The sequence below is a fragment of the Paralichthys olivaceus genome, chromosome 6 (genome assembly GCF_024713975.1).
Source record: "Paralichthys olivaceus isolate ysfri-2021 chromosome 6, ASM2471397v2, whole genome shotgun sequence".
Lineage (NCBI taxonomy): Eukaryota > Metazoa > Chordata > Actinopteri > Pleuronectiformes > Paralichthyidae > Paralichthys > Paralichthys olivaceus.
The window spans coordinates 4,815,276-4,840,195 of record NC_091098.1 but is presented as its reverse complement, the minus strand read 5'-3'; the positions used below and the strand labels follow the sequence as shown (position 1 = coordinate 4,840,195).

Below are 24,920 nucleotides of genomic sequence, written 5' to 3'. Positions count from 1 at the left end.
CCTGGATACAAACTGTTTAAACTTCTGCCCTCCGGAAGGCGCTACAGAACACTGTACGCCAAAACATCCCGATATAAGAACAGTTTTTTCCTTCAGGCTGTCTCTGTGTCAAGCAGCTAAAAACCAAATATCAGTAATATCACCTGTAAAATATCTGTACATACCAATATACTGTGCACACTGTATATGTATATAAAAGTGATTCTGATTCACTAAACTAAATGACTATCAAGATGTGCATTGTCCAGTCTTACGATAACAATCAAAGTCCCATTAGAACAAATGAATGGATTCAAAAGTGAAATGCTGGAGGGCTTTCACTTTGTATCGGGTTTGGGAAGTGTTGTAAATACATTTGTGACAAAGTTGAAACCATGGACTGTATATAAAGATGGATGTGGTGTCCGTGACGTCACCCGTTGGTTTCTGAAGAGTGACCTGCTGCTAACCGGCTAGCGCTGCGGTGTTGTTGCTCCGGGATGGTCATTACAACGAACCAAACAGAGGTAAGTTACCCTGAAACTATACAACAACAAAACCTATTGATTAATCTATTATCATAATCATACTATATATACTTACAAACCTATTGATTCATCTATTATCATAATCACACTACATATACTTACTAACCTATTGATTCATCTATTATCATAATCACACTATATATACTTACAAGCCTCAAGTGGTTTTTAATGTTAAGTTTGAAGCCATTTAATGACCTCATATGAAGTTTTCACGTCTTTAGTAAAGAGTTGTGTGTTTAGTTGTCACTTAATTAGAATTATGAATTGATATTATAATAATTGAAATCCTCAATTATAATAGCTACATAAGTTGCATGTGATAGTAACTATATGTGTCACACACATTCTGATCGACACACACTGTTATAACCACCATCACTATTGCCACTTCGTTTTTTAACCTACAGATTCACAGTGAATCAGATGTGATTATAATCTCCACACACCACAGTTGTAAACAGTGCTCCTATTTATTACATATTTATCTGTTTTGACACTCAGAGAAGTTGAGGGACTTGATGTGGACTGTTATCAAGAGCACTGTGAGAGATTATCACCTTGAATATTACAGATGTGGTAGAAAGACATTTTATATATTTGTACAATGTTTATTTCTTTAAGTACATCAGTAAACAGTATCTGTAAACAGTTACAGACAATCTTTAATCTGAGGCGTTGCATCTTTGTTCCACATTATACTACAGATGTGATATAGTGATTTCAGTATAAAGCATCCTTTACAATGATTTTTTTCATTTCATTTCATAAAGCACTGCAGCATCTGATGTCCTCAGAATCTACTGGGAGCAGCAACATGGTGGAGATCGGCAGCTTCAGGCTGGTCAGGTGGCCACTCAGTGAACTGCAGCTTTTTGCACTTCCGCATTGGCCTCATCGCTCAGCCTCAGTTGTTCCTACATGGTGATTTGATTAAAGAGAGGGGGAGGAGACAGTTTAACTGAAAATGTTTTCAGAGTTAGTTTGAACTGTGAAGAGCAGAGGGAGGAGAAGCGAAGACAGAGGATCAGAAGGAGGAGCAGCGAAGACTGAGGAGCAGAAGGAGGAGCAGTGAAGACTGAGGAGCAGAAGGAGGAGCAGAAGGAGGAGCAGTGAAGACTGAAAATGTTTTCAGAGTTAGTTTGAACTGTGAAGAGCAGGGGGAGGAGAAGTGAAGACAGAGGATCAGAAGGAGGAGCAGCGAAGACTGAGGAGCAGAAGGAGGAGCAGAAGGAGGAGCAGTGAAGACTGAGGAGCAGAAGGAGGAGCAGTGAAGAGTGAGGAGCAGAAGGAGTAGCAGTGAAGACTGAGGAGCAGAAGGAGTAGCAGTGAAGACTGAGGAGCAGAAGGAGGAGAAGTGAAGAGTGAGGAGCAGAAGGAGGAGCAGTGAAGACTGAGGAGCAGAAGGAGGAGAAGTGAAGGAGAAGTGAAGACTGAGTTGCAGAAGGAGGAGAAGTGAAGGAGAAGTGAAGACTGAGGTGCAGAAGGAGGAGAAGTGAAGGAGAAGTGAAGACTGAGTTGCAGAAGGAGGAGAAGTGAAGGGGAAGTGAAGACTGAGGTGCAGAAGGAGGAGAAGTGAAGACTGAGGTGCAGAAGGAGGAGAAGTGAAGACTGAAGCTGGTGAGTGTTCAGCAACATTTGTATTATTCATTAATATTTTTACCGTCACAGACTCTGGGTCAGTTTTCTACATGTGGACTGTCACAAAAGAATTAAACCGCTCCTCTTTTTGGATCGTACCATAGCAACAACACACACGTCAAAATGCCGGACACACAAAGTGCTTGTGCACTAGAACACTAGTACAATGTAGTAAAACGCTAGTGTGCTCAACAGTATGAACTATCATATTTATTGATTCATCGATGAAACCTCCATAATCTTGACTTCCTGTGGTACTTTGTTGATTTATCGACTGTAGCCGAGCGTTTACATCACTTCCTTCTCTCGTCAACCCTGATCCACGGAACAGAACGACTCCTGTGAGACAAGTGAAATGCTCTTGCTGTATATTGGGGTAGCGATGATGTGAGATGATAAAGGAATCTCCGATGACACCGTCTTGATTGTATAAAAGGTTTATTACAAAAAGTTCAGCATCAATACAAGCACTGCAGTCTGCCTGGAGAGAGATCCAGGGCCAATGTGTATCTCTTCTCCCTAACAGCGTCAACTCCCTGTTTATATAAGAGAGTTGTTTTCGTGAATCTGAAGGAGACACATCTGGCTTTCCTCCAGCGTGTCCGGTAACAGGAAGTGAAAGACACCAGCTCAAATTTATGGTGACAGTTAGAGCCATGATCTATTGTCCTAATGTATACATTCAGTTTATCTCTGACAACCTAAACTTCCTCCGATTTTCTCAGGACCTATGGGCCTCAGACCCATAGATCAACTTCCTTCAAAGATAACACAACACATGGCATTTCAGACACCACATATAGACTATGCAGAGTCTTGAAAAACAAAGATTAAAACATATATGTTTACATTGCAGCTATCTTTCCCTAAATATCATTCAATCAATCCAGACAGGAAAATTCTCTCACGGCCCCTCTGCCCCAGGCGGCCACACGTAGTACTCCAGACCAATCAAAATGAAGAATTAAATAATCCGTGTATGAATATGACTTAAACAAATACATATGGAATCAAAACAATGTCCAAATTCAGGCAGGTCAACCCATCGCACCTTCCAATGGACCTTTCCTTGCCTAGCCCCAATATCCCTAGACACCAAAACAAAAGAAACATCTGAGGTCCCAATATATTTACCTAATAACAGGAAAAATCATTCTTCAAGCAATTATTATCAAAAATAATATTATAAAAGTTAAGTATTACTCATGCAATAAAAGAAAACTAAAAAACTAAGTCAACCTTTTATATCTTACTAAGATTATCATTGACACTATCACAGATTACAACAGTATAATCAGAATCTAAAAACATGCAAATATGTAAGAAAAGACATAAGAACATATCACACTGCAGCTCCTTCACAGCGTCGACTCTCAGTGTAGTGTTGATGATGTGATGACTCTGGACATCACAGTGTCCTTGCTCAGAGTCCTTCAGTCCATTCTTATGTCCATGTTTGAGTGTCTGAATCCCTTCAGCACATCGCGGTTCCTGAACATATAACCACCCTCACAGTGGTCTTCCCCCAATACTGTTCTAGGAGGAAAGAAAAGAAAACACCAGTATCAACCAACAGTATCTTTTGCAGAAACAACAGATGAATAGAAATGTAAAATTCATTACATCATATTATTCCCAATTATGAGTCACACTTTCCATTTCCCCCCCTTTAAACATACCACTCTATATTAAGAAACTACTAAATAAGAAAGCAACAACAGAAAATAAATGTCAAGACTAGAAAGGGATAAAATATTCAAAACGGAAATGTTTCCACCAGTTCGCCTTCTATCACCACTTCCTCATCAATGTTCTTATCAGTTCCATATAATAATGGCATCTGAGTCTTGTCCCCGGACAACACAACTACTACCCATCTCAATATCATAACCTTCGCAAAGGTCAACAACAGCATACAGAAACAAAACATCACACTCAATGATACAAGAAGCGCTGCCAAAACCTGAACCAACACTGATTCACACCATTCGCAGACAGTCCAGCTCCTTCTGATGCACCGAACACATCCCTTATAAGCTTCAATGCATCTAGGACACTAGTCATATTATCCAAACTGTCAGGAATCAAAGTATAACAAGCATCCCCTGTAAAGTTTAAAGCCACACATAGGCCACCTTGTTTGGCCAAAATGTAGTCAAGAGCCATGTCATGTTTCAACAATGTCAGTCTGACTCCTTTGAGTATTTGACAGAAAGTGGAAACCTCTTATGGTTTCATTCACAAAACCCTGTAGGGTGTAGGGAATATTATCAATGTGATCTGCCAAAAATGTCACACCATAACATGGAAATAATCCTATAGCCCACTTCTCTGCTAGACTTATCCTCCAATGGTAGGACTCCAAATTATGAAACTGTGCCAAGTCCCTTCTCTTCCTACTTCCAGAAATAACATCGGATTGGATTTTATCAGGTGCCTGTCCCTTCTGGACAGTAAAGACCTCATATGGGAGTTTCAACGTCGCCATGTTACAACATCCTTTCCATCCATATGGTAAAAATATGCCTTATCATCACAAACCCACCAAATATCCTTAAAATTGCCTATAGTCACATTTCCAGGCAAAATTTGGTTGTGCACCATCAAAGTTCTATGCTGTTTGCGATGTGGCACATAGAAAGTCACTTCATACAAGTTATCAATAGGCTTACGTTCATGCTTACCCAAATTCATCATATACCCATCACAATCTGATATTCCCATAAACATCCCAGGTCCATCATAAGTATCATTTGAAGAAAAACAGCTGTTAGCCCTCACAGATATCACATCCATTACATCAGGGACGGCCGTTATCATGTTTTCCTGCTGATCAAATAAATTCATGAATGGTAATTCTCCCAACCAAGAACAATTAAGTCTAGGTCTAAACAAATGCACTGACAAAGCCATCACCGTGGCACCGTCTCTAAAATTGAAGGCCATGTGCCTGGTGATAGAACTTTTACCACACATGGACAAGTCAATTCAATTTCCTAACCGATCCTACAGAATGAGTTAACTGCTGGAACCATAAGTTCCTACCTGCCCATGGGTCTGAAATAGGTTTCAGATCTGTCACAGCTGAATCTACATCATTCTCTTCCACCATCTGTTCTCTGATTTTAAAGGTCACTATTTTAACTCTGAGTCCCAACTCTGACCCTTCACTCACAAACTGTGGATCATAAAAAGAACATTTATAATCACCTTGATCTTCCTGCTGGGACTTAAATACAAAAATGCTACACCCCCTTTAATCTTCAGTCTTCTCTTGTCATTAATTGACACATACATTCCTAATGGTGATGTGTTTGACAGATTTAGAATTCTGCCATGACCATCTTCCCACTGTACTTTAAGCTTCCCCTCACCACTATTTTCTCCTGTACATTGGCACGGGAGCTGAACTGATTTCCCTAAGGTCACCTCTACCCTAACTCTCGTAAAATTTTGGTGCAACCCTTTTCCGAAATGGTATTGGATTCTGCTGCATGTTCTTCAACATTTTCCTCCAGCTCTCTTGAGCCCTTATTGTAAATTAAGACAATTTAAAGTTATTTGGATCAATTTCCCTCTCTTTCCACACTCTCACACATACAACTGAACTGCGTTATGCATGGATGCTCTTTGTATGAAAAGGCAAGCGTTTTCAGCGGGTGTGACGTGTAAATGCCGCTCCACCCTTTTTTTGTTGTTGTTTAGGAAATGTCAGGCCAGTAGCCACGTGATGTTTTCAGCGGTGCTATAATGTGAAGTATTGCAGTTAATTTTGCACCAAACAATGTCAGGGACTGATGCTGCGGGTCAGAGGAGACCTGCAGGCTGCAGCAGTTTGACGCTCAGTGCTGCATGAGAGCTAAGTGGAGGAGGAGGAGGAGGGAGGGGTAGAATTCTCACAAGAACTCACATTTCATTAAATGTCATAAGTCTTGCGAACAACGTGGCTGACGACACATGAATCGCGCATTTTAGTTGAACCGAACACCTTCCGGTTTTACTGAAACACCTTCCGGTTTTACTGACATGCTCTCACAAACCATAATGAAATCCTCTCACACATTATCGTGAAATATGTTATGTATATATATTATATATTACAGAGAGCATTTCACTTGTATGTATGAGAGCAAATCATTTTTCAGTTGTTTATGTGAGAGTGTTTCACATTCATGTTTGAGAGGTAATTCTGAATAATATCTGTGACGGCCCCTCATACACGTCTGTTCAACAGTCGTCTCTTCTTATGTTCCCAACCACAGAACGACTTCTGTGAGAAACCCTTCACATGATCTCGGTTGTTTAGACATACTGCAGTATCCTTTCAATGGATTTGAGGAAAATCTCTGATAAAGTTAAATAAAGTTTGAATTGACCACTGGCTCTTGAGAGCTGGGGGCGGGAGGCAGTGAAAGAGGCGGCTGCAGCTTGATTGACACGTTCCTCAGCTATTCACATTTGGCCGTCCTGCCAAAGTGCCAATCTAGACAATCATCTAGTTCATTTGTGATATTTGAAGAAACACTGAATCTATGTACCTGGCTTCATTGTGTGTTTGACATCACAGTGTTTTTCCTCTCAGACTGAAGATGAGTGGTTATTTGGAGGAAGAGGACAGAGCAGAGTCTCCAGAGTTCAGCTGTGTGTCTCTGAAGAGTAACCAATCCAAAGAACCTCCTCTATTGTTCAGTAATGAACCTGGACCCTCACACACAAAGTAAGAGACTGTTTCTACTGTGAACTGATCTGAAGAGCATTTAGTTTCCTCTAGTGTGGCCCCTGCATTAGGACACAGCTTCATTGAAATTGGTGACTAATCTCTCAGAATCCCTCAAAGAGCTCAGACCTCCACCAAGGCCCAACATGCTCCTTATGAAACCACTCTGAAATTCACTAGATACATTTCACTCATAAACATCAGTCCTCTGAACATCTGGTTCACAGAACACATCCTTCACCAAGTTTACTGGTAATCTGTTCAGTGGTTTTAATAATTCCACTAACAAACCTTCAATGGATTTGAGGAAAATCTCTGATAGAGTTAAATAAAGTTTGAATCGACCACTGGCTCTTGAGAGCTGGGGGCGGGAGGCAGTGAAAGAGGCGGCTGCAGCTTGATTGACACGTTCCTCAGCTATTCACATTTGGCCGTCCTGCCAAAGTGCCACTCTAGACAATCGTCTAGTTCATTTATGATACTTGAAGAAACACTGAATCTATGTACCTGGCTTCATTGTGTGTTTGACATCACAGTGTTTTTCCTCTCAGACTGAAGATGAGTGGTTATTTGGAGGAAGAGGACAGAGCAGAGTCTCCGGAGTTCAGCTGTGTGTCTCTGAAGAGTAACCAGTCCAAAGAACCTCCTCTATTCTTCAGTAATGAACCTGGACCCTCACACACAAAGTAAGAGACCTGCTACAAACATGTGAACCTCCAAACTGAATCCTCAGAGAATGAATCAGTGAATGATGAGTTCTGAATGAAAACATTGTGTTTGCAGAGGTAAGGGGCACAGACTGAGAGCAGAGTCTCCAGAGTTCAGCTGTGTGTCTCTGAAGAGTAACCAGTCCAAAGATATTCCTCTATTGTTCAGTAATAAACCTGGACCCTCACACACAAAGTAAGAGCCTGTTTCTACTGTGAACTGATCTGAAGAGCATTTAGTTTCCTCTAGTGTGGCCCCTGCATTAGGACACAGCTTCATTGAAATTGGTGACTAATCTCTCAGAATCCCTCAAAGAGCTCAGACCTCCACCAAGGCCCAACACGCTCCTTATGAAGCCACTTTGAAATTCACTAGATACATTTCACTCAAACATCAGTCCTCTGAACATCTGGTTCACAGAACACATCCTTCACCAAGTTTACTGGTAATCTGTTCAGTGGTTTTAATAATTCCACTAACGAACCTTCAATGGATTTGAGGAAAATCTCTGATAGAGTTAAATAAAGTTTGAATCGACCACTGGCTCTTGAGAGCTGGGGGCGGGAGGCAGTGAAAGAGGCGGCTGCAGCTAGATTGACACGTTCCTCAGCTATTCACATTTGGCCGTCCTGCCAAAGTGCCACTCTAGACAATCGTCTAGTTCATTTATGATATTTGAAGAAACACTGAATCTATGTACCTGGCTTCATTGTGTGTTTGACATCACAGTGTTTTTCCTCTCAGACTGAAGATGAGTGGTTATTTGGAGGAAGAGGACAGAGCAGAGTCTCCGGAGTTCAGCTGTGTGTCTCTGAAGAGTAACCAGTCCAAAGAACCTCCTCTATTGTTCAGTAATGAACCTGGACCCTCACACACAAAGTAAGAGACCTGCTACAAACATGTGAACCTCCAAACTGAATCCTCAGAGAATGAATCAGTGAATGATGAGTTCTGAATAAAAAACATTGTATTTGCAGAGGTAAGGGGCACAGACTGAGAGCAGAGTCTCCAGAGTTCAGCTGTGTGTCTCTGAAGAGTAACCAGTCCAAAGATATTCCTCTATTGTTCAGTAATGAACCTGGACCCTCACACACAAAGTAAGAGCCTGTTTCTACTGTGAACTGATCTGAAGAGCATTTAGTTTCCTCTAGTGTGGCCCCTGCATTAGGACACAGCTTCATTGAAATTGGTGACTAATCTCTCAGAATCCCTCAAAGAGCTCAGACCTCCACCAAGGCCCAACACGCTCCTTATGAAACCACTCTGAAATTCACTAGATACATTTCACTCATAAACATCAGTCCTCTGAACATCTGGTTCACAGAACACATCCTTCACCAAGTTTACTGGTAATCTGTTCAGTGGTTTTTATAATTCCACTTACAAACCAACCAACCAACACACAACCATACAGGGTGAAAACAAAACCTCCTTGAAAGAAGTGATGACGACCTGTGAATGTGACATTTGAGTTATCAGGAAATGTCTTCACAGAAAGAGGAGGAGTCATGTTTCTGAGGAGGAGCCGTCGTCCTGCTGTGCTTCGTGTCAGGACGTCCTGAAGGATCCAGTCTCCACCAGCTGTGGACACTGGTTCTGCAGACAGTGCATCACCTCATACTGGGACCAGTCTGGTTCTTCAGGAGACTCCTCCTGTCCCCAGTGTGGACAAAGATCCAGAAGAGGAGCTGGAGCTCAGACAGCCGGTCAGAGCAGCACTGCACATGTGCTTCTGACAACAGCACATGTTTGATTTTGTTCCTTCATACAGCATCAACATTTAACTTCAAAAGCTTTTATTTTCTGTAGTTTTTCTGTATCTGATGAAAACAATCAGCAGATTCTCAGATTCTCTGTCTCTGACATTGTTTCTTGTCTTTCAGCAGATCTGCAGGAGGGTTTAGGCCAACATAAGACCAGTCTGAGGAGGAGATGTGAACATGTGACTGAAGGAACTGAAGAAACAGGAAGTAGAACCCTCCTCAACCGGATCTACACTGAGCTCTACATCACAGAGGGACAGAGTGAAGAGGTTAATACTGAACATGAGGTGAGGCAGCTTGAGACGGCTTCCAAGATGAAGAGACTCCACGACACTCCCATCAAGTGCCACGACATCTTTAAAGCCTTCACTGACCAGCAGAGCAGCATCAGAGTCGTCCTGACCTGCGGCGTCGCTGGCGTTGGAAAGACCGTCTCGGTGCAGAAGTTCACTCTGGACTGGGCAGAGGGTTTAGAAAACCAAGATGTGGGTCTGCTGGTTGTGCTTTCGTTCAGGGAGCTGAACCTGGTGAAAAACGAGCAGCACAGTCTTCTCACGCTGCTCCGTGTTTTCCATCCATCATTACAGAAGCTCACAGCAGAGACACTCGCTGTCTGTAAACCTTTGTTCATCTTTGACGGCCTGGATGAAAGCAGGTTTTCTCTGGACTTCAACAACACGAAGGTCGTGTCTGATGTCACACAGAGCTCATCAGTCAACGTGCTGCTGACAAACCTCATCCAGGGGAATTTGCTTTCCTCGGCTCTCGTCTGGATAACCTCCCGACCTGCGGCGGTCAATCAGATCCCTCCTACATGTGTTGACAGGATGACAGAAGTACGAGGCTTCACTGAAGCCCAGAAAGAGGAGTACTTCAGGAGGAGATTCAGTGATGAGGAGCTGAGCAGCAGAATCATCTCACACATCAAGACGTCCAGGAGCCTCCACATCATGTGTCAAATCCCAGTCTTCTGCTGGATCAGTGCTACAGTTCTGGAGGACATGTTGACCACAGACCAGGGAGGAGAGCTGCCCAAGACCCTGACTGACCTGTACTCACACTTCCTGCTGGTTCAGACAAAGAGGAAGAACAACAAGTACAATGGGGGACATGAGACGAGTCTACAGCAGCTGACGGAGGCTGACAGGGACGTTCTTCTGAAGCTGGGGAGGCTGGCTCTTAAACATCTAGAGGAAGGAAACATGTTCTACCAAGAAGACCTGGAGCAGTGTGGTCTTAATGTCACAGAGGCCTCGGTGTACTCAGGAGTTTGTACTGAGATTTTCAGAAGAGAGTGTGTGATCTTCCAGAAATCAGTCTACTGCTTTGTACATCTGAGCGTTCAGGAGTTTCTGGCTGCAGTCTACATGTTCTACTGTTACACCAAGAGGAACAGAGAAGAACTCAACAACTTCTTGGGAACATATGGGAACACAGACGGTACCCTGGATGACCTCATGAAGAGAACCATGGAGAAATCCCTCAACAGTAAAAATGGTCATCTGGACCTGTTTGTTCGCTTCCTTCACGGCCTCAGTCTGGAGTCCAACCAGAGAGTCTTAGGAGGCCTGTTGGGTCGGACAGAGAACAATCCAGAGATCATCCAGGGAATAATCAACAACCTGAAGAAGATTAAGACTGATGACATTTCTCCTGACAGAAGCATCAACATCTTCCACTGTCTGACTGAGATGAACGACCACTCAGTACATCAGCAGATGCAACAGTTCCTGACGTCAGAGAACAAATCAAAGGAGAAACTCTCTGAGATCCACTGCTCAGCTCTGGCCTACATGCTGCAGATGTCAGAGGAGGTTCTGGATGAGTTGGACCTGAAGAAGTTCAACACATCAAACCAGGGTCGACAGAGACTGATCCCAGCTGTGAGGAACTGCAGGAAGGCTCTGTGAGTCCAGACATGATCAATAACATGTTCAATCAGTGTAGATGAGTCAAATACACACAGTGTTTAATGATTCTCCTTCCTGTGGGCAGTATGGTGTTGTAGTGGTCAACACTGTTAGTGCAGCCTCTCTGTGAGGAGGATGTTCTCCTCCTGTCTGCAGGGTTTTCTCTGGGTTCTCCAGCTTCATCCACAAACCAAAGACATGTAGTGTGTGTGTTTATACATAATATATGTATACAATAGTAAATGTGTACATATGGTATATATACATTCTACATCATTCTCATCTCATTATATATATATATATATATACAGTATGTTCTAGAAGTTTTCTTGAAGCTGGTGAAAGTTGAACTCAGTCAGTTTGATTCACTCCAGAGTTTCTGAGGCTACATTTAAACATTTTTAAACAACATTTTGTGCTCAGTAAAGACCGCGAACTGCAGGACTCCGTGTTAAAGTTAAGATCTGGATTCATGATCCGACCCCATCGATTAAAAACTGTCATCTGAATCATCCCAATAAAAACGGAACAAATGAACGTGAACTTAGTTCAAAAATGAACAGTTTATTCTTTCCTCAAACTAGAATTATCATCCTGTGTTTGTGCACCACCACCAACCAGTGCAGAGTCAGTCCCTGCAGGTTACTGACATGTTGCATTCACAATAATATGAGGTCACTGTAACCTTTGACCTTCGACCACTGAATTCTAATCAGTTTATCTTTGAGTCCAACTGGTCAAAATGTGAAGAAGTTCTCTGAAGACAGACTTGACACGTCATGTTCAAGTCCTTGACCTCTGACCTTTGACCACCTGAATCTAATGAGGTCATCTGTTAGTCTGAATGAACGCTTGTACCAAATCTGAAAGGATTCTCTTGAGGTGTTTTTAAGATCAAATGTTCAAGAGGCAAAAAGTGGATTTACCAGGGTGAGGGTCACATGATCACGTTTTGTATGAATGTTGTGTTTTCTGATTTTATTCTAACACATTTGATATTTTCTTTACTTACAGACTTGGTGGTTGTGGACTCTCAGAGACTCACTATGAAGTCGTGGCCTCAGCTCTGAAGTCAGACCCCTCACATCTGAGAGAACTGGATCTGAGATACAACGACCTGCAGGACTCTGAAGTGAAGCTGCTGTGTGCTGGACTGGAGAGTCCAAACTGTCGACTGGAGACTCTGAGGTTAGGTCCTTAAATCCTTGAATGTTCACTTTTCTAACCTTCTTTCTTATTTGGTCATTTATTGAAATTGAATTGACTCAGTTCTGCTCTGCTCACCGTCCCTCAGTCATCTGTCACTCACCCAGCCTGTCAGTCACGTCCACCTCATCAGTCCCACTCCATTCATAAAGTGTCAGTGAATAACATGTGGACAGAGACCAAGCACTCGTCCTCCTCAGGTTCTCAATAATAAGACATGTTCTTATTGAAGCACGTTGGACAGTTGATGAGTATAGAACCAAACAGGAAGTGACTGTCAGGAGCCGTCTCTACTTTAAACAGTGTTTAATGACCCAAACCTACTCAGTGACCAAACACACAGAGAAGAAGGTGATGAATGAAACAATGGTCCAACATGTCTGATGTGATATTTATCTTCAGGTCACAGACTGAACTGAGGTCAGCAGCATGTTGAGAGTCTGTGTTGACATGATGACGATCCACAATAACAGGAGGACACATTCAAATATTCACATTTCTTTATCCAGGTTGAGTCTCCGTGTCCAAATAATATATTGTTACTGAATCAGGATTCGTCTGATTTCATATTTATCTTCCATGTTATGAGTCTGTGCTGACATGAATATCTGTTATTTTCACACATGAACTCAGATTCATTTACAGTTAAGTTTTATTCTTTCTTCAGGTTGGATCACTGCAATCTGTCAGATACCAGCTGTTCTTCTCTGGCTTCAGCTCTGAGGTCAAACCCCTCTTATCTGAGAAAACTGGATCTGAGTGACAACGAGCTACAGGACTCAGGAGTGAAGGAGCTGTGTGGTTTTCTCCAGAGTTCAACCTGTCGACTGGAGACTCTGTGGTCAGTTCACTGACTGACTTTTGCAGATCTCATATCTATAACACGACATTTATACACAGTTTATCTCATTTAATTCTAATTTAACATAATTCCTCTTCATACATAACTGGAATCCATTCATTCATCTGTGACAATTTAAATTTTCAGCTACTTGTTAAAACTCATCTGTGTTTAGCTCTGGATTTCATAAACTGATCTGCAGGACAGAGACCGGGTCCAAATAATATATTGTTACTGAATCAGGATGTCTTTAGTCCAACATGTCTGATTTCATATTTATCTTCCATGTTATAAGTCTGTGCTGACATGAATATCTGTTTTTTCACACATCAACTCAGATTCATTTTATTCTTTCTTTAGTTTGAAGGACTGCAGTCTGTCAGAGATCAGCTGTTCTTCTCTGGCTTCAGCTCTGAGGTCAAACCCCTCTCATCTGAAAAAACTGGATATGAGTAGAAACAACCTGCAGGACTCAGGAGTGAAGGAGCTGCTTGAACTCAAGCAGAGTCCAACCTATCGACTGGAGAATGTGAGGTCAGTAGATGATTGGAGTCGGTCCACGCTGCTTTCATCAGTATTTTACTAAACACAGTCAGTATCACAGTAAAGATCCAGGGTCTGTACCAGAAGCAGGATTCGTGGTTATCAGGTTAACTTCAGGTTTAGTTTTTTCAGTCTTACGAAGCTCGTTCACTTCTTATCGGGGTAAATAGCCATGGTAACTGATGATGAACGGCCAACATGCTCCGGAGCAGGGGAAGTAGGAGATCAACCTGTTTAAAAGCTCCGCCCACTGAGCAAAGTAACTACACTGTTGTGTGGACATGTTGAAGTGGCTTCATAGTTCAGGCCTCAGTGTTTCCTCAGTGAAGCTGTGAGAGGACAACGATGACAGACTTCAAGATTGGACAGAAACACAGAGAGACAACAGTCGGCCAATCAGACGAGCCAGAAGCAGGTTGTGATCATTTGATTGAGTTGATGTGAAGACAACAGTTGTTGGTTCCATCTGAACAGGAAATGAAGCTGGACCACAGCTGACAGCCTCACATGATGAACAGAGACGGTGTTGCCTTCATCTGATCTGAGACACTTTGTTCTCTCACTTCCTCAGTGAAGAACTAATCAGTTGGCTCTTTGTCACAGCTCTGAGATCAGTGGGACTGAAGCCTGCACCTCAGAGAAGCATCATCACCATGGTAACTAGCCCATGCTGGTGTTCTGTATGAACCTCATCAGACACACGCATGCGTAGAAGGTTACTGTTCGGTGTTACGTACTAGCCCCCCCAGTTTTCTTGTACATGTTCTGTGTGGTTGGAGTATTCAGTAAAGCCACCTAGTAGATTTAAAGTGCGGACCAGTCACTCATTACTGGTCAAGCTGAGTCCAGAGAGGACCCAGAGTGCTTGAAACGTAAATTCTGGGAAATATGCAACCCTCAAAACAACAAAACCGTGGAGTGACACAAGTTCCACTCACGAAACCAGAAGCAAGGTGAAACAATAGAATATTTCATCAGTGACTTGAAGATTAAGGCAAAGAATTGTCATTTTGGAGACCTGGCAGATGAACTGGTTTGTGACAGGATAGTGTGTGGGATCAGTAATGACAGTATAAGAAAGACTTTGCTACGTTACAATGAATTAACCTTATCTAAAGCCATTTCAATCTGCTGAATATATGAGATGACTGAGGAGAACACTAAGGCTGACCAGGAAACAGACAGTTCAACCAGGCTCCAATCGGGAATATAAAAAGACAATACACAGACCCCAAGCAATTATTGCAAATTGCAGCAATTGTGGAAACAGCCATGTCGCACAGAGAGATAAATGTCCTGCATTTGGCCAGCAATGCCATAACTACAAGAAATGGAATCATTACAAGAAATGCTGCAATTCCACCCCACATGGTCAAAGTCATGAAATGAATAGCTATGTAAAGAGAAACCAATACAAGCAGTCAGTGCACCAGTTAGATCTAGAAGAGCCAGAATACAGTGCAGCTGATGACACTTTCTATGTGGATGGCGTGGAGTTAATTGATGTGTGTGTGGACACTGTCAATCCTCGGGCAGAGGAACGAGATGAAGGATTTGTTTCATTGCAAGTATACAACAAGCCCATCGAGATGAAAGTTGACACGGGAGCAAGATGCAATGTAATATCAAAAGGCACTCAATCAACTCTCAAAGGGCCAAATAGTGAAACGCAGCAAAACCACCAACCCAGTGGCTTATGGAGGCAGCAGAATACAGACTGCTGGTTTAGTCACACTGCCTTGTTGTCTAGATGGACAGCAACACATGCTTCCTTTTTATCTAGTGGTGTGTGATGTGGTACCACTGCTGGGATTTCGTGCATGTGTGCACCTGGGACTTGGTCACATTGAGTCCACACGTTCACCAGATCAGCACAGAAACCAATGTTGACTTCACCAAAGACCTTTTTAACCAGTAACAAGACATGTTCAGTGATGAGCTTGGAGAACATACCCATCCATGACCCTGCATCCGGCTGTACAGCCTGTTGTCCGTCCAGCACACCGCAACCCCTTGGCGATTCAAGCACGAGTCAAGGCAGAGCTTGACAGCATGACACGCAGAGGTGTCATAACTACAGTGTCCGAGCCTACAGACTGGGTTTCGTCCATGGTCGTCACACACAAAAAAAAGGACAAACAGGAAATAAGATTCTGCATTAACCCTAAAGATCTGAGCACTGCCTTAAAGAGACCCCACCCCTGATGCACAGCGTAGAAGAAGTTGCCAACCAAATGTCAGGTGCAGCACCGTTCTCAGTGCTTGATGCAAAGAGCTCATTCTGGCAGATAAACACGAGTTCACGAGTCATCCATGCTTACCACATTCAGCACACCCTTTGGTCGCTACCGATCCCTCTGCATGCCATTTGGCATAAGTTCAACAAGTGAAGTCTTCCAATGCTCAATGGAACAGCTGTTTGCAGGATATCCATGCACCATCTTAGTGGATTACATCATTGTCGGGGGTCTGTTATGCTCAGATTGAGAAGGAGCTGTTGGCTGTAGTGTTTGCATGCACAAAGTTCAGAGACTATATCTATGGGAAGGCAACGGTCATCGAAACTGACCACCAACCTCTCGTCACAATCTTAAAGAAGCCCATCCACACAGCTCCTGCCCGCCTTCAAAGAATGCGGCTGCAGTTACAAGCCTGTGACATCACACTGGTTTTAAGAAGGGTAAGCACATGTACCTAGACGACACCCTAGCTGTCACAGTCCCCAGACATGAGTGCTTCCCAAGCATCAGTTACAAATGACACATTTGAAGTAATGTCTGTCAGCTACATTTCAACTGCCAGGCTAGAGGAGCTACGGGCCCACACAGCACAAGACCAAGTCTTACAGACTCTCAGTACTGTCATTCAACATGGTTGGCCTGACAAAGAGCACCAGCTTTCCATCCCTATTCGTCCTTTCTTCCACTACAGACACGAGCTAGCAATGGAGGATGGCATTGTTGATAAGGGTCACAGAACTGTCATTTCACACTCCCTGCAACGAGAATACATCAATATCATGCACAGAGGTCACCCAGGCTTGGAGTCAACCAAGTGCAGGGCTAGGATCATTTGGCCAACAATGAACAGAGACATCACAGAGAAGCTCCTATCATGCTCAGTCTGCAATAGCACCCGAGCACACCAACAGAAAGAACCCCTACAGCCACACCCAGTTCCAGTTTTGCCCTGGTCCACAGTTGCTACTGATGTGTTCGAGTGGCTTGGACAACAATATATGATGCTGGTAGACTCATACTCAGGGTGGTTTGAAATCAACCTCCCTTGCAATGCATCTTCAGCAGCTGTGATCACAAAGCTCAAGAAACACTTCTCCGTTCATGGATCACCTCACACCCTTATCACTGATAATGCAAGATATTACACAAGCCAGCACTTCAAGGAATTTGCAGAGCAGTGGGACTTTGTTCATGTCACCAGCAGCCCCGAGTACCCACAGTCAAATGGACTAGCTGAACGGGCAGTCCGCAGCGCCAAACAACTGATGGAGCAGTCTCATCGAGACGGGACTGATGTTTTCCTTAACCTGCTGAATATCAGGAACATCCCCGCAATGAAACGCTGGGCTCACCTGCGGAGCGTCTGATGTCACAACAGACACGTTCAACTCTTCTTGTCAGCAACAGACTACTAGCGCCAGCCCCAAAGAACAAAAAGCGGGTCACTGCCCAGCTCCAAAAGAAAAGACTCATCCAAAAGCAGTACTATGATGCCTCAAGTCGCTCGCTACAGCCACTGGCAGAAGGACAGGTCATCAGGATGCAGACAACCAAGGGACACAACCGCCTGGGCATCGTGAAGGAAGCTTGCAAAGGACCACGCTCCGACATCATCCAATCTGATGGGGGTATCTACAGGAGAAATCGCCGCCACATCCTTCCGGTTGCTGAGCCACCACCACAGGTCGACACTGCAGACTCTGCTCAGCAGGCAGTTGACCCAGCTGTGCCAGACATTTCCCCTTCCACACTGCAGATGCTGCAGACACCGCAAACCATCTCAGGTGATTCTTCAGGACTCTACCAGCGAGCAGCAGAGACCTGCATATTGTCCTTCTGCCATGGTAACACACACTGGCACACCATATGTGACACGAGCAGGTCGAATTTGAAAGCCAAACCCAAAGAATGGACAATGAACTCTGGGTATTAAAAGCCCACAGACCAGAGACTGTCTTCAAAAGAGAGACAGGGGAGTACATTGGACTCTATGGGACTCTTATGTGTAACTGTTGTGTTCATGTAAGAAAAGAGTTTTGCACTCCGTCATTCTCTAATTGAAATGTTCACAGCTACCCTTGATGTATTTGATCCACTTTATGTTTGTTGTCATGTTATTCATACAGGAAGTGAACATTCTACAATATGAATGTATTGGCTGGTTGAGTTTGTTTCCAGATTGTTATTGAAACTACTGCTGGTTTTCATTGGTTACAGAAATACCTCCAGTTAAAGCAGCCATGTTAGCCATCATTTGTATGTTAATGTGTAACCACAGTGTGTTTGTTTCCTTCTAGAAGCACTAACTAAAAGGGGAGGATGTAGCCCATTCTGGTGTTCTGTTTAAACCTCGTTAGACACACGCATGCGCACAAGGTTACTGCTCGGTGTTACGTACTAGCCCCCCCGGTTTTCTTGTACATGTTCTGTGTGGTTGCTGAGTATTCAATAAAGCCACCTAGTAGATTTAACGTACGGACCAGTCACTCAAAACACACACACACACACACACACACACACACACACACACCGACAGTAACCATGAGCTGTCTCTACAGAGCAGAAGCTCTGCTGAGGTCCATCTGTCTCATCCGTTCACTGACAGTTTGTCAGAAGCACATGTTCATCAACACACAGTGAAACATGGCTTCACCTGTAACAGCAGGAAATCCACCTCTCAAGTGTCCACTCTGCACTTTCACATGCAGAGGAAACACACGTGATGGTCAAAGTGTGTGCAGCTCTTAGTGTGTTCATTCCAACACGTGAAGATGAAGCAGAGAGGAAGTCCCGGCTGCTCTTTATACTGGATGAGCTGCATCACTGACTCACAGCTGATGAAGTGAGTCTCTGTAAACACTGATGTCTTCTTCTCTCAACAGATGGAATAGGTGGTCTGAGTGAAGAGGACAGTGTGTGTGGACGGAGGCTGAGCTGGAGCCTCGACCGAAAGAAAGTCATAACTGCTTTGAAAATCTGACAATCAGCCTCATCCATCCAAGCTTGAAATCACATCAACCAATTCACCTAGTTATCAGATATCGTCCTCCTGCCCCTTACTCAGAGTTTGTATCTGAATTCTCTGAATTTCTATCAGAACTAGTTCTTAGGACAGATAAAATCATATAGTAGGAGATTTCAACATTCATGTAGATGTTGCCAACGACAGCCTTAGTTAAGCTTTCAACTCAATAACAGACTCGATTGGTTTCACTCAACATGTGAATGCTCACTGCTTACATCACACTCTTGATCTTGTTCTGACATATGGCATAGACATTGCACATGTAATAATATTTCAACAGAACCTTCTTCTGTCTGACCATTTTTTAATTACATTTGAATTCAGAATTATTGACGACACTGGTTCTGGACAGAAATTCTATTACAGTCAGTGTTTATCTGATAAAACTGTGAACACATGTAAAGAACTGCTTCTTTCTAGACTTACCTCTCAGCCATGTGTCAGTACAATACAGGAACTTTATCAAAACTTTACTCCCACATTAGTTGATAACTTTGTTCATGGGGCCTGTTTTGTTCTCACTATATCTGCTGCCACTAGGCTCAATAATACTGAAGCACAACGTCTCCTTTCATCTGTATGCAGATGATCTACAACTCTATCTGCCCATCATGTCAAACTGTCCAGATGCCTTGGAGTCAATCCACAAATGTCTGAGTGACATTAAACTCTGGCTATCACAAAATGTCCTCTGTCTAAATGAGAGCAAGACAGAATGTATTTTGTTCGGCTCATCAAACCCGCCTAGTACAACACCTGGTCTTGGTCCACTGGTATCCTACTGTAACAATGTTGTTAAAAATCTAGGAGTGAAATTTGATTCCAGTCTTAAATTTGACATACAAATTAACGCTGTTGTGAAGGCAAGCTTCTTTTAGCTTCGCCTACTTGCAAAAGTTAAGCCGTTTCTGAGCCGCTGTGACCTGGAAAGATCCATGCCTTTATTAGCTCAAGGCTGGAAAATGCTGCTTCCAGGCTCCTAACTAACACCCGTAAACACGATGACATCCCACCCGTACTTTACTCCCTTCACTGGCTACCTCTACAATTTAGGATCCAGTTTAAAACTTTATTATTTGTCTTCAACGCAATAAATGGCCTTGCACCCACTTACATAAGCGAAACCCTGAAGCTTCACCAACCCGGCAGAGCTCTCCGCTCTGCTGGACAGCACCTGCTAGAGGTCCCCCGATCCAGGAGCAAACAGTGGGGTGACCGATCATTTGCAGTAGCAGGTCCCAAACTTTGGAATGCACTGCCCTCTGAGCTACGCACCAACACTGACCTGCCCCTGTTCAAAACCAAGCTAAAATCATACTTGTTTGATCTCGCCTTTAACTGAAACTGTTGTTCTTGTCTTGTGTTTGTTGTTTGTGTATGTTTGATTTGCTTCCATATTGTGAAGCATTTTGGTCAACCCTTGGTTGTTGTAAGGTGCTATATAAATAAATGTTGATTGATTGATTGATAGGACAGCAGCCTCATTAAAAACAATCCTTGACGCTGGCGCCTGCTAAAAAAGAAGAAGGTAAATCAGAGGAGATTAGCTCTGTGGTATAATTCTCAAACACGTGTTATAAAACATCACAGAAGCTAGAGAGGAAGTGGCGTTCCACCAGTCAACATGACTTTCACCTAGCCTGGAAGGATAGCCTGATGAATTACAAGAAAGCACTCAGAAATGCCAGAACCTCTTATTATTCATTATTAATAGAAGACAATAAGAACAAGCCCAGGTTCCTCTTCAGCACTGTAGCCAGGCTGACAGAAAGTCACACCTCTACTGACCCATCTATTCCTCTAACTCTGAGAAGCAATGATTTCATGAGCTTCTTTACAAATCAAATTATGACCATCAGGGATCAAACCCACCACCTCCTCCCCATGAATAGCACAGATACATTGTCTGGTCCTGAAACCATAGAACCAGATTTATGTTTGAACCATTTCTCTTCTAACTGAACTGACCTTATCAGTTTCATCATGTAAACCAACAACTTGTCTTTTAGACTCTGTCCCAACTAGACTTTTTAAGGAAGTTTTCCCCCTGATATAAAGTTCCATATTAGATCAGATTAACATGTCTTTGTTAACCAGCTAAGTACCACAAGCTTTTAAAGCTAATTACAGACCCATATCAAACCTTCATTTCTGAAATCCTAGAGAAAGCTGTTGATAACCAGCTGTGTGACGACTCAGATAGTAACAGTTTGTTGGAAAACTTTCACAAGAACTGATGGTGCTCAAGTGTTCCCGGTCTCTCTCTCTCTGAATTGAATTATCAGTTCTGCCATGTAGCTAATAATTATTACTCACGACTATGTATATTAAATAACTCTATTTTTTATAGTTTTCTTCCTTCATGTGTTAGAGTTCAGTATTTAGTGTTTATACTTAAATGAACGTGTGTTTTTTTCTTTTCATCAAATCAAAGCTGTTTCTTTAACGTCACAATTCTCCAATGAGCTTTGAGATCAACTTGTTTTGTATCGTATGTGAATAAAACACAGAGTGACAATTTAAATGTCAATTCAATCCAATTAAAAAACGACGGTGGCTTTGGTTGCAAGTTTTTTTTTTGTGAAATAGAATTTACTGTCACACCCATAGATATAAACATTGCAGTTCACAGCAGAATACGTGAAACCTACACCTGGCTTCAATCACCCTCATCACCAGCTCTACACTCCACTCATCGCCAGATTGTTCCATTCACTTCCGTGGTGTACACTCTCGGCCACACTCTTAGTGTTTTCTTAGAAAAAGAACCTCCTTGCTGGTTTTTTGTACATGCCACTTACTGTTTTTTCCTGTGCCCTCGCTCCTGCTCACCCTCAGCCAGCCTTCAGCCTGTTGCCTGCCTGCCACAAGCTTTTCATTAAAAACTCTGTTCATTTCACAAACTGTTCATTTCACAAACTGTTCATTTCACAAACTGTTCATTTCACAAACTGTTCCTCTCTGTGTCTGCTTCTGGGTCCAGCCACAACAAAACCGCAACAATGTTTATTGCTCGTAGTAGCGTTTCTCCATGTCTCTGTATTTCCTCAGTAGTAGTACAGCGCCTCAAGCTGTCTGGCCACATGCTCTCCTCAAGCAATCATCTCCTTGATTTGCGCCGGGTCCTGGACTGACTTTTTTTTGCTGAATGCAGAACTCAGCCAGACTCTGAAGTAGTCGCCTCCTTTGGGATTCTAAATAAAACACACAGTGCCTCATTTATAAAGACATTTAAACAGTTTGGTGAGAAAATCATTTAGCTCAGGAGGAGTGAACATGTTTCATGCTGTGAGTCAAACTCTAAAACCACCAACTCGACTTCATTGTTTTTAAACAGATGACATACACACACACACAATTATCAAACTAAAACTATTCAAACTGAAGCAGGACACACTTTTCAACAGAGAAACTTCTCTCCTGCAGAGTTTAAATATGTTTCTTACTGGGTGATACTGAGGATTCAACTAGCAGCCAGCTGCTGAAGATCAAATACTCACGTTTTTATAGAGTCGAACCACTTCCACCCTCAGAGGGTTGGCCATGGTCCAGAGGGTGAGAACTGAAACAGAATCTGTGAATTCATCAGTTCTGTTCATAGTAAATAATAAAAGTATCAGCTGGTTCTTGTTTCATCTGATCCTGGATCTGTTTCCCCTGGAACTTTCAACAACAAAGCCTGTTCAAACCTGGAGATGAACAAAATGTTTTCATTACCATCATGCTCTTATTCTTTGGTCTGTTTGTGATCCTGTGGTTCATCTGATTTGAGGTGATAATGAGACAGAAGGAATCTCAGTTACAAGCTACATCTCACAGCTGTGACATCACAGTGAACTTTGACTCAACTTCATTGTTTTTATACAGATGATAGACACACACAGATACACACACACACACACACACACACACACACACACACATATAGACACTTACACACACAGATGATGGCAAGAAAACACAAATCAATGATTGCATTTCCCATCCATGACGCCAACTATCAAAGGCCGTCAGTGTCCAGAATGACACAAGTGGCAGTCGATGTTCTAAAAGACAGTATTAAGGAGGCATTTGCAAGGACGTTCCCAGGGGCAGTGGCTGTGAACATGACAAACAAGGTCACCATTTTAGGCACTGACTATAATGTTAGAATTGATGCCCTCTGGATCAACAGAAGGACTGCCTGACTTTGGAGAAATGCTGCAATAATCATTGGGCATGAGAGCCCCGTCTTTGTTCTTACGTTGCTGAGTGGGTGGTACCATGAGCACCTGAGGAGCTTCATAGTACAGCCAACAGGAAAGACTGAAGTCTTTCAGCACAAGGAAAGATGCATACCCCTTGGCTGCATATAATACAGCAGATGGTCGAACAGTGTCCCCTAAACACTTCATTTGCACATCAGAGTAGGTATACTTCAGTTTAATGTTTCTGTTATGCCACATATGTGCATATTTGCCCCTTTTTTCATTAGTGTTTCATTCCTAAATGTGACAGAGTCCACACCAAGGACTGTAACTATAGCAATTAAAATGTTGGTATGGAGGGCCCTTTTACAATAGTATGGCCTCCTCTGCACTTCCTTGTGCGGGCAGAGCTTGCCTGTTCCTGTTTCATCACTGATGCATGTAGTAGCATGAGCTGTGTCTACTTGTCTGGGACAGACTTGCAGACAGACAAACCCATGTCATAGACAGCTCGGTCTGCCAGCCAAGCTGTAAAAATTCCAAACATTCTGACAGTTTTGACTGAGAAGAACAATCTCAAACTATATGGTAAATGAAGCAGATATCAGACAATATGTCTGACTAAATTATATTGAATACCAGACAAAATCTTTAAAACAAATCAAGGTTTGGAAAAAGTATGACATTTTGAAGATTGAAATTCTGAAGGAACCCTCTCTCTTCCTCTCATCTCCCATTCTCTTTTCTCACTCCTCAATGATAATAACCAGCAAAGGGGCATTATTTAGAGGCAGCTTAACTTCCCCAAATGACACCCCAAATTTTGTGTGATACCCTTTATGGCTATTCCTCGCCATATGCTTTATTTTTTTACTGAATGATTGATTAGTATAGGCTTTAACTCTGTAGTTTATCTCTTTACAGTCCGGCTTTTTCTTTTTCAGCCTTTGTGATTATTATCTTTTATGCTTTTGTTTGTATTGTAAGTTTTGTAAGGGTGTTGATGTTTTGCTTTGGTCTGTATGATGAAAGTTAAATATAATTTAAAACAAAGACATTTTCATACATTTAAGTTGGCTGCCTTGAGACATTTTCGAAAATTTGAGATGTATCTGTGGGGTGTATAATTAAGATTAGGTTAGGGTTCAGAGTGCTTAGAATTAGTTCACACAAACCATAGAGATTCAAATATTTTGGCTTGAAAAGTGATGCTATCCATTTTTATGAATTGCACAAGTCTGTTCTTCAGCAAAGCACCCCTACAACATGATGTTTCCTGAAACCCCTGTGCCTCACGGGTTGGACGCTTGAGGGACTGTGCAGAGAAGATGACATCACTTTTCACGCATGTTTCCCGTAAACATCTGACCCAATTAAATTTGAATGATAAAGTGAATTAACAGTGAAATAATCTTTTTGTAAAAAAGTGTTGTATTGACTTCAACCAAAGTGTAATTTAACTTCTTACTTCAACTGTAAGTCTAAAATGCATTGTGAAGAAGAGGGATGGAGTTACTGTATCTGTTGCCTTATTGAGTACCTTGGGGAACAGCGAGAAGAGCTCTTCCAAGACTGCCAGGTATGTTATTAAATGATTGATCAAGTTAAGGTACTC

General features: G+C 42.6%; 1 protein-coding gene across 5 annotated transcripts; it reads left to right on the top strand.

Moving 5' to 3' along the window:
* The first annotated feature begins 1,462 nt into the window (after window positions 1-1,462).
* On the top strand, window positions 1,463-21,680 carry LOC109630778 (NLR family CARD domain-containing protein 3-like). Of its 5 annotated transcripts, none has more exons than XM_069526913.1 (12): window positions 1,465-2,144; window positions 6,748-6,882; window positions 7,419-7,568; window positions 7,666-7,785; window positions 8,335-8,469; window positions 8,568-8,687; window positions 9,085-9,296; window positions 9,477-11,259; window positions 12,278-12,451; window positions 13,137-13,310; window positions 13,671-13,844; window positions 18,976-21,680. In XM_069526913.1, exons 2-12 carry the CDS (start codon window positions 6,755-6,757, stop codon window positions 18,995-18,997), a joined length of 3,192 nt encoding a protein of 1,063 aa, XP_069383014.1. In that variant the 5' UTR covers window positions 1,465-2,144; window positions 6,748-6,754; the 3' UTR covers window positions 18,998-21,680. The 5 variants fall into 5 exon arrangements, with proteins under 5 accessions (XP_069383016.1, XP_069383017.1, XP_069383014.1 ...); XM_069526912.1 differs by having other exon boundaries at window positions 9,474-11,259; XM_069526914.1 differs by lacking the exon at window positions 6,748-6,882 and having other exon boundaries at window positions 1,466-2,144; window positions 7,434-7,568.
* Window positions 21,681-24,920: the final 3,240 nt, after the last annotated feature.

Bases quoted from the DNA above. Each gene is read 5' to 3' on its own strand.
- LOC109630778 (XM_069526912.1), top strand. From the start codon at position 6,755: ATGAGTGGTTATTTGGAGGAAGAGGACAGAGCAGAGTCTCCAGAGTTC. The intron at 7,569-7,665 runs GTAAGAGACCTG...TTGTGTTTGCAG, and splicing joins CCTGGACCCTCACACACAAA to AGGTAAGGGGCACAGACTGA. The intron at 13,311-13,670 runs GTCAGTTCACTG...TTCTTTCTTTAG, and splicing joins TGTCGACTGGAGACTCTGTG to TTTGAAGGACTGCAGTCTGT.